The following is a 10,739-nucleotide window of genomic DNA, read 5'->3' as shown; positions in this document are numbered from 1 at the left end:
TCACTGTGTTTATTATAAATCTTATGGTGATCATTTCTTATTCATTGCATTGTATGTTGATGATATGTTATTCATTGGTAAAGGGAAAGGTATGATTTCAGAACTGAAGTCTCAGCTCGCTGCTAAATTTGAAATGAAAGATCTTGGTGCAGCAAAGCACATTCTTGGGATGGAAATTAGAAGAGATAGGGTGAACAGAAAGCTATGGCTAGGCCAGAGTAAGTATGTGAATTCAGTGTTACAGAGGTTCAACATGCAGAATTGTAGACCATTGAGTGTTCCTTTTACAGTTGGAACGAAACTATCTCTTTCAGATTGTCCTACATCCCCATTGGAGATGGAAGACATGAGCAGAGTGCCTTACCAGAGTGCAGTTGGAAGCTTGATGTATGCTATGGTCTGTACTAGACCAGATATTGCCCAAGCAGTGGGAGTACTTTCTAGATATATGTCTAATCCTGGTAGAGTTCATTGGGATGCAGTCAAAAGAGTCTTCAGATATTTGAAGGGTACTTCAGAGTATTCTTTGTGTTATCATGGCAATTCAGTTGGAGACATGACTTCCCTTGATATCCATGGTTATGTGGATTCAGATTGGGCAGGTGATATTGATAGCAGAAGATCCACCAGTGCTTATGTGTTTACTTTGTTTGGTGGTGCAATTAGTTGGATGAGTAAGCGACAGGCTGTGGTTGCTTTATCCACTACTGAAGCAGAGTATATGGCAGCTACTCATGCTTGTAAAGAGGGCATTTGGCTTAAGAGACTGTGTTCAGATATTGGAATAAAACAAGGTACAGTGACAGTTTACTGTGACAGTCAGAGTGCAATTAGCCTAGCTAAGAATCCGACATTTCATGCCCGGACCAAACATATTGATATTCAGTATCATTTTGTTAGAGATATGGTCGAAGATGGTAGGGTGAAGCTGGTTAAGGTGGAAACTTTGATGAATGTTGCAGATGCTTTAACTAAGGCTGTGAGCACAGAGAAGTTCAGATGGTGTTCAGAGTCTATGGGCCTTGTGGCCCCTAGCAACTGATTCATTGTGTTGACATTCCCTTCTGCTCATGCAAGGTGTTCGACAAGTGGGAGATTTGTTGGGAAAAATGGTGTCTCAACCTTGCATTTATGCGAGGTTACTATTTATAGTAAGTTTTCATTTGAGCACGAAATGGTGCGAAACTCTCCCTGAAGCTTCTGGTTGGCTAGATAAGCATTCCGGTAAAGTTTCGTCGCAAGGTCACAGCTAGTTTTGAAGATATTAAAGTTTTCATCTTGGAGGGGTGCAATAAAATATTTAAACTTAATTTTGGGGACTTTAGAGGCTCCGAAATGCCCTGAAAAGTGGCCGTAACCGGCGAAGCCGGTTACGAGGTGATAGAGCACTTCGCGAGCTTTCCTGCGCTTCAAACGGTTCGTCAATCGGACACCCGGTTCTCAAGTTATGGCCTCCGGAAGTTTGTACTCCTGAAATAGGAAAAATAATTTGTATCGGATACATAAGTGAGCTGTAAAAGGGAGCGACACGTGTTGATGTGTACTTTAACATGTCATAGAAGGGAGATAAGGTCGGCTACACCTTATTGGGTGGTTTTAGCCCATGGTTTTGTAATACCGTTTGATGGTTTCTTGTATTGTATCTCCTATTTATGATGTGTGTGAGATAGAGGTTGTGTGTAAGAGTCTTATGGCTATTGAGTTGCCTCTGAATCTCTGATTAGTGCTACTCCTGCGAAGAGCTTGCTCTGCAAGTATTTTGTAATCTGTTTTTGATTGCTGAATAAAATATTGAGCTGCTTTTGGAGGGTGGGGTTTTTTCTCCCGAAAGGGTTTTCCCCACGTAAATCATTGTGTTGTGGTATGAATGCTATTATATCTATTTCTATTTTCTGTAAATATTGTAATGATCTGAAAAATTTTTGCATTACCCTCCTCTCAAGGTTAGTGTAGGAAGTTGTTTCCGCTACTTTACTTCCTTACACATGTTGTATACATAAATGTTTAAAAGGCAGCATTGTGTCCTAAGGGGCTGGACACATGTGTTTAAACTAGATATATATGTCTTAAGGGGATGCATGCCTAATTTGGACATGTGGCACTTGAAAGGGGATCAAACTATTTATTAGGACATGTGGCTTAAAAGGGGAATGAGACATAGCTTAAGGGGACATGCATACATGGTCTAATATACATGCATGACCCCTTAGGACACCACGTGATTCTATGGGGTCATACATGTACATGGTCCTAGAAGGGGTTGAATGCATGAGTTAGAGCACGTCCATGTGTATGATGGGCCTTTAGGACCACATTGTGTTCTAAGGGGTCATATGTGATCCTAAGGGGTTAAGTGCATGTGTTATAACACATGCGTGACCCCTTAGGACCACATATGATCCTTTTTGACATCCTATACTTAGTGTATACAATATACCCCAACTACTAGGATGGTAAAAGAGGTCATATGTGGTCCTTAGGGGTCACACATGTGTGACCCCTTAGGACCATATTATGACCCCTTAGAACACAATGTGGTCCTAGTAAAGGCTCATCACACACATGCATGCATTCTATCTCATGGTATAATATGGACATGGATCAAACTAAATTTTAGGGTCCACATGTGGCTTAAAAGGGGAATGAATTTGAAAATAGGAGATGGCTTAAGGGGACACATGCATGTTCTATAATTTATGTTAATGACCCCTTAGGACCACATATGAAACAGGCTTAGAACACAATGTGGTCCTAAAGACCCATCACACACATGCACACATTCTAACTCATGGTATAATATGGACATGGCTTAAAAGGGGATGCAGACCTAATTTGGACATGTGGCAAGAAAAAGGATCAAACTAAATTGTAGTCCACATGTGGCTTAAAAGGGGAATGAATTTGAAAGTAGGAGATGGCTTAAGGGGATACTCACATGTGTTCTACAATGTACATGTGTGACCCCTTAGGAAAACATATGACCCCTTAGGGTCAACTGTGTGATCCTATGAGGTTGTATTACACATATACATGGTCATAGAAGAGGTTGAACACATGAGTTAGTTCATGCATGCATGTGTGACAGGCCTTTAGGACCACATTGTGTTCTAAGGGGCCATCATATATGTGATCCTAAGGGATCGCACGCATGAGTTAGAACACATGTATGACCCCTTAGGACCACATATGAGCCCTAAATTAACATCCTGGTAGTTGGGATATAATTTTAAACCCCAACTACTATGATGTTAATATGGCCCATGTGTGGTCCTAAGGGGTCACGCATGTGTTCTAACACATGTGTGATCCCTTAGGATCACATATATGACCCCTTAGAACACAATGTGGTCCTAAAGGCCCATCACACATGCATTTAACCCCTTAGGACCATGTACATGTATGACCCCATAGGATCGTGCGTAGTATCCTAAGGGGTCACACATGTACATTAGAATGTGCATGCATGACCCCTTAGGACCACACACATGACCCCTTTGGACACTATGGTTGATCCTATGGGGTCATATGTGGTTGTAAGGGGTTGGACGTGATGTGATCCTATGTGGTTAAAGGGGGTATGTTGTATACAATAGATGTTAAAAAGGGCCATATGTGGTCCTAAGGGGTCACTTGCATACATGTTAAAAAACACATGCATGACCCCTTAGGACATGATGTGATCCTATGGGATCATATGTTGCTCTAAACGGTCACGCATATGTTAGAACACATGCATGACCCCTTAGGACTACATATGACCCCTTACGGTTCAGTGTGCTCCTATATGGTCATATATTAGGTCATATGGGTCAAATGGTCATGTATGTGATCCTATAAGTTTTGGTTTTTCAACATTTTCATTTTATTTAAAAAAAAGGTTTTGGTTTTTCTACGTTTTAGCTAAATTTCTATGTTTTGATTTTCATTTTGGTAAATTTTAACAATTTTTTAAATAGTTTCATTTTTGTTCTATTTTTTTGGTTTTGGTTTTCATTTTCATTTTTGTTTTGATCTTGTAAATTAAATGTTTTGGTTTTGATTTTTTGGGGGGTTTTGGTTTCGTTTCAAGGTTTTTAACATTTTTATTAAATTTATTCATTTTTAAAAAATCCTAATCTAATCAATTCATTAAAAAAATTCATTATCAATAATTAAAAAAATTAATTTCAAACTAAATTTAATTATTTTTTAAACTAAAAAGAAAAATTTTAAACTAAAAACATACTTTTCTAATTAAAAAAATAATTATTAAACTTAAAAACATTTTTTTTAACAAAAAAATAATTTTTAAACTAAAAATCAAATTTTATAACCAAAAAATAATTATTAAACTAAAAATCTAATTTTTTAACTAAAAAATTAATCTAGATATGAATTATTGAATAAAAATGGGTGTTGGGCGTACCTGGAAGACTTGCAAGTGACTTGCAGGCACTTTCTGGAAGGGCTCCACTCCTTCAATCGAGATCTCATATGGCACAAATGAACCCCATTTCATTTTAAAAAAATTATATATTCAAAATAGGATCCCGTGTTGAAATGAAATGGGGTCCCGTTTCATTTCAACATGGGATCCCATTTCATTTTAACATGGGATCCCATTTCATTTTAATATGGGACCTAGTTTGGGCTTCTACGCTTGGGATCTCGGGCCCCACAAGATCCCGTTTGTTTTTCGGCTTGGGATCCCGAGAGTAGACGAGATCTCGATTTGTCTCCTATTGACTCCCCATGATTTCCACTTTTTAACTAAGTCCAAAACTTCCACATTAAGTGGACACAACTTCTTTCACTTACCCATTACTAGTAAGCATTATGGTCTCTTTCTATTATTAGAAAGTGGTTTTATATAAGTTTTCATCATCATCTCCTCAAACATATATTTTATAAGTTTCAACTTCATTGTATTCATTGTTTAAGCATTTATTGAATTAATAACCTATCTGTGATCAATATGTTTTTTTTTCACTTATATCTTGAGCAACTATAGCTTACTTGTAAATAATTTGAAGCTTAATAATTTGGTTACTCTAGATCAATTTTTCATAGTCCATTAGTTTAGACAGGCAAGATTGAAAAAATAATCTCCTATAAAATGCATAAAGACTTCTAAACAAAAAAAAGCACACTAAAACTCATCTCTTTATTTACATTTTTGTTCCATTTGATACTTGGACATTAGTTGATGCATAGAAAGTTTCCATAAATTGTATTTGCCCATATTTTCTAGGTAATGGTTATTGATATTAAATTGTGATATGTTGTGTGTAAAATGATGGTGGACCTATGATCCAATGTAGCATTGGGATGCAGTGCTATACAAGAAATTGACTTCAATTGTTCACGGATAAAAGGAATTGAAGTTAAAAACATAATATTAAAAAATAAAAAATTAGCAATTTATTTGATTGAGTAGTACAAGTATATTTAAAAAAAATTAAAGTTGAATAATGGAGGTGGTAATGTCAAATGTGGATTCTATCACATAGACTACATATCCAATTTTTGATGAAGAATATAATATTGTATTTTATGGAAAATGACATGATGTTGTATGCTAAAATCATGATATAATTTATTTTGCATACAATTTTATGTGGAGAATAGTTGTTCTCATATTGAAGGAGCTAGGAGCATTACACAAGTCAAAACATAATTATGTGAAAGTTTAATATTTTTAAATGAATCTACTAACACAATGGAGTATTTATATCATGATGTGAGAGGGGAAGATATCACTTTAATAAGATTTAGTGTAATGGAGACAAGTATTTTTGGATAATTTGATCCAACAAGCATGAAGAGTTTTTGGTAATATTAGATTAATCCTTGTCATTGTAAATGAATACAAATTAGAAATATGACCTACCACAACAATATTTACATATAATAGATAATGGATGTTCTTTATATGAAATTAATTTACTTGTTGGAGGTATCATAAAATGATCAATATAAAACCATATCATTTTTTCAGATTAATAATATTATGTCCATATAATAATGTGTGTAAATTATGGTTAATTCCAATAATATTTTGACCTAAACACTTCCATCAATCAAGTTTTAAATTTGTTTGTGCCACCCAACCTATTTAAAGTGCAAAGTTTTCTTTGGAAACAATTTTTTTTTTTTTTTCTTTAATCTTCTTTCTTTCATTATCCATACACAACAAAATTTAATTTATTTTTCTATAACACTATATCCCAACTTCAATTTGGAATATATATACACCATTTACATACAACATATCACAATTTAACAACCATAACTACCATTGATAATATTTAGGTGAGTATAGTATATGTGAGGATTACATGCATTAAATAATGCCCATGTGTATAATAGAATGAAATTGTAATCAAAATATTTATAAGAGATAGTCTCAATAATATTTTCTTGTTTTATCTCTTTTCCTAGCCATCCTTCGAAATTTTATAAGAGACTATCTTTATAATCTTTTTTTCTACTTTATTTTCCTAAACATCTTTCAACATTTAATAAACAACTATCTCTTTAATTTTGTTATTGTTTTCTATGTTTTTCAATATAATAACCTATGAAAATCTGATTGAGGATTAAATTAATGTGAAATAAGAAGGAAAAGTTCAAGGGAAGGTATCTAAATGAATAATACATGTGGAAATGCAATAAAAATAAGAAAGGGAAAGTATGATCTAATCCCCATGAGCCAATCATGTGATAAGATAATGGTGCTCTATTAATCATTTTTTAAATGCTAAATCTATAGCATTTTACCTTGACCTTAACATGGTAGTGCTAGGCATATAAATGATAAAATAATATAATATGTTCATATTGTACTTGTGATTTCGAATTTAAATCAATTTCGAGCCATTGCCTTGAGTTACAAAGTCTAGATCATAATTATCATAAGATTCACTAACTTTTATATCCCCATTCTAGGAGACATGCCAATATTATCATTTTTATAAAAAGGAATGCAATTAGTTCAGAATTTAAATTGTCACCAACACTTGTAAGAAATAGGTATATATTCACGTTGGAATATACATACATAGTTCAACTTATAATTTATTGCTTCAACATTTAGTTACACAATATTTGCTTTTCCAATGTAGAAATCCCAACATCAGAGATAGAGAAAAATAAAAATCATCTGTTAAATTTGAAATACATCTTATAAACTTATTACGAGTGTTAGTGATAGGTTAAAGTTGAAATCAATCAGTCATATTGAGTTTTTAAATTATTTAAAAAATAATCTTTTTATATCTTGAAATGTGTTGTTTAATTATTATTTAAATTAAGTTTCTAGATGCATCCTAATTCCATTTAAAATCAACTTTTATGCCATCATAGGGAAATTGTGAACATGGATGTGACAAGGATGACCATGGTATATGAATTTGAAAGTGAAATAGTAAGTTTTCTTAATATGTTTCAAATAATTCTAAAGATTATATATTTTTTCCTTATAAATATCATGTTTCTCTTCTAAGATGATAATCATGGTCCCTCATATATTTGGGAAGTCTAGATATCAAGGTCCATGTGAGAATCTACACAACATGTTGCAATCATGGTCTAATACACGAGCCAACTGGACACAAGCAGGGATCACCGCTTGGCCATGGATTTCAAATATAATATTTAGGTTTGCAATGTATTTCATAGACTAGGAGATTTTCTTTGATTTTTATTTATTCTTTCAAAGTTCTATTTGGTTTTCCAGTCTTTGATTTTCTTTGCTTACAATAATTTATAGTTGTGGGGTCAACCTTGAATTCCTAAAATTGCCCTTTTAAAGATTTATAACTTTTCAAATTTGAAATGAGTCTTAGTAATCCTTTACCCTTCAAGGTTTACTTGAACATAAATTTGCATAATTAATTTCTATGTCTTTGCCTTTAAAGGAATTTGATGCATTTTATTTTGTATCATCTAGGATTTCAAAATTTCTCTCTATTTGTAAGACATTGCAACAGTTCAATTAAATTTAATAAAAGTCTAGATTTTCACAAGCATTCCAGGAGGACATAAATATTTGAAGAGTATCTTTTTCAATTTTTACATATACTTTTGTCGGTTGGCCTAGGTAAATGTCCACTAGTGACACAACAATGACACACCAAAGTTTTCTTAAACACTAATGACTGATAGATATTACAATTGGCAAAATAAAAAGAGATGAATAAGAAAAAAATTAATTAATAGTAATATATAGAATAACAATTCAAATCCACAAATATATGACATTTCTACAATTACATGTTTGAGCCTTATTTCTAAACTTGATCTAACCTAGGAAAAAAAAGAATATTAAAGTGTCTTATGATAAATAATAGTTTGTCATCTTTCATTCTATATTCTAAATTTTGTTAAATTTCATTATTATTTCAAATTTTATACATTCCTTAATCACAAAACTATATATATTTATTTTCCTTTCACTTTTAAAATTTGTCAAATTACATAAATTTAAACAATATTAAGTGACCAAAAAAATTGCATGCAATTGGCTTAACGTATCACGAGAAATTTTATAAACAAATAATCATAGATGTTGTTTGAAGGAAACAATTACATTTGTTCTATTTCATTACTTCTACTATAGAACTTCTATTAGAGCCAACAGAGAAACTTTAAGTGGCCCATGCACAACCCCTGGGTTAAGCTGAACACACCCAACAATCCTACTTAATATTCTATATTTATTTATAAAAAGATAACATCAGTCCCAAGTATAATTTACAATGATCATAATGATCCTTACCAAAATATATATTTAAAAATCTAACTTAGAAGCTTGTGGACAATTTCCTGGAAGGAATGGCAAAAAGATGATTTTTCCTTGCGACAGTGAGCCCAATCTCTTCATCCATATCCAAATCAGCGGGATCGCCTTCAAGTCTCCAGTCAAAGCAATGCCAAAGCTGAGGCAAAACAAAGGAAATCTGCCCAATGGCCATATGCCAACCAGGACATCCCCTCCTCCCTGTCCCAAAAGGCAGCATATCAAACTCCTGCCCTTGGTATTCAAAAGTCTTATTGCCCATGAATCTTTCGGGTTTGAATTCGTCAGCATCTTCCCACACTGTTGGGTCTCTTGCAATGGCCCATGCATTGACAAAAAGCATTGTTTTTGTAGGTATGACATAGCCTTGTGGTGCTACAGTCACAATTTGGCTAGATTCATGTGGGGGCAACAATGGTCCTGGTGGGTATAGTCGCAAAGACTCTTTAATCACACATTGCAGGTAGTTCATGTTGGGTACATCAGATTCAGTTACCATGCGCTCTTTTCCTACTATAGAATCAATCTCTTCTTGCAGTTTCTTTGCTACCCAAGGGTGTTTGATGAGTGCAGTAATCACCCATTCCATGCTAGTTGCCGTTGTCTCCATTCCAGCAACGAACAAGTCCTACAAATAAATTATACAACTAAATTGCTAACTAAGAAAGTCAAATGAATAAAATAAAAAATAAATTGAATATTCAATTAATTCTTGAATAAAATAAAAAATAAATAAAAAATAAACATGCAGCACAAGAGAGGGTAATGGAAGTTACATACAAAGAGAACTCCTTTGATATTTTCTTTTGTGAATTCCACCTCCAAAGTCTGTGATTCTGAAATATCAAGAAGTACATCCAAAATATCCTTAGTCCACTCCCTCTTCTCCTCCAAAGCCCTTCTCTTCTGCTCACTATGGTCATCAGTAATTTTTCCAACAATCCCGTCAAAAAAGTTGTGGACCTTAACCATCCGTTTCTTGAGACCTTGCAGGTCCATTTAATCTATGGAAGGAATGAAGTCTCCACTGTTAATAGCAGAAATAGTGCTGAGAACCTCCCTCACCATAACTTTAAGCTCACCCCCATTCCCAGTCACATCATCACCAGAAAATCTTGTCCCAGTCAACATCCTCCAAATTATAGCTGATGTAATATCCAACAAATACTTGCTAACATTCACAGCAACAGTCCCCTGCTTGCTTTTCTCCCAGATAGATTTCATAGCCAGAGAAACCTCCTCTTCTCTAAGAGACCTAAAGGAATCAAGTCTCTTTGCACTCAGTAACTCCATCACACATACCTTCCTTATGTATGTCAAGTAAGGACCATAAGAAGAGAAGCCCATGTTCTTATTGTTGTAAGCAATGTGTTTTCCAGCAGCAGTATTGGGTCTGTTGGCAAACGCTAAATCATGAGTTTTGAGAAACTCCTTGGCCATCTCAGAAGAAGAGACTACCACACAGGGCAGAGACCCAAGTCTCAAGAACATCACAGGCCCATATTTTTTGGAGAGCTCATACAAACTACGGTGTGGAAGCCTCCCAAGCTGATGGAGGTTTCCTATGATAGGCCATGGAGTTGGCCCTGGAGGCAACTTAGAATTCTTCTTGAACTGCTTTGATAATACCCACACAAGGACTAGAAAAGCTAATCCTAGAGCAGTTGTTTTGCTACAAAATTGTTCTGATCTTACTCTAAGGATTTCAAAGAAATCCATTGTGAAAAGTTAACACTCTTGCTTAAAATGCTCGTCTGCTCCACCTCTATATATATGAGTACCGTAGTGCTTCTATCTAGACTTATTCCACGAACATGGTAAAACCGAATGGTTTGAATTCAGACTCTTGAGTCAGTAAGTTGTCATTTGTCAAGAGAACATGACAAAGTGGAATAACTTATGAACAGTACTTGTAATTCTGAAGAAAACCAACGGTGAAACGGTGAAACGTTGCTTAAAG

The 10,739-nt window shown here is 34.4% G+C and overlaps 1 protein-coding gene across 1 annotated transcript; it reads right to left on the bottom strand.

Moving 5' to 3' along the window:
• Positions 1 to 8,783: 8,783 nt before the first annotated feature.
• On the bottom strand, positions 8,784 to 10,498 carry LOC131874881 (cytochrome P450 750A1-like). The gene is made up of 3 exons (XM_059218819.1): positions 9,862 to 10,498; positions 9,560 to 9,765; positions 8,784 to 9,407 (listed from the first exon to the last, which is right to left on the bottom strand). Exons 1-3 carry the CDS (start codon positions 10,496 to 10,498, stop codon positions 8,784 to 8,786), a joined length of 1,467 nt encoding a protein of 488 aa, XP_059074802.1.
• Between the last annotated feature and the right edge of the window lie 241 nt (positions 10,499 to 10,739).

This window comes from Cryptomeria japonica, chromosome 4, assembly GCF_030272615.1.
Source record: "Cryptomeria japonica chromosome 4, Sugi_1.0, whole genome shotgun sequence".
Taxonomy (NCBI): domain Eukaryota; kingdom Viridiplantae; phylum Streptophyta; class Pinopsida; order Cupressales; family Cupressaceae; genus Cryptomeria; species Cryptomeria japonica.
Note: the sequence above shows the minus strand (reverse complement) of the source record. Positions and strands in the feature narration are given on the sequence as shown.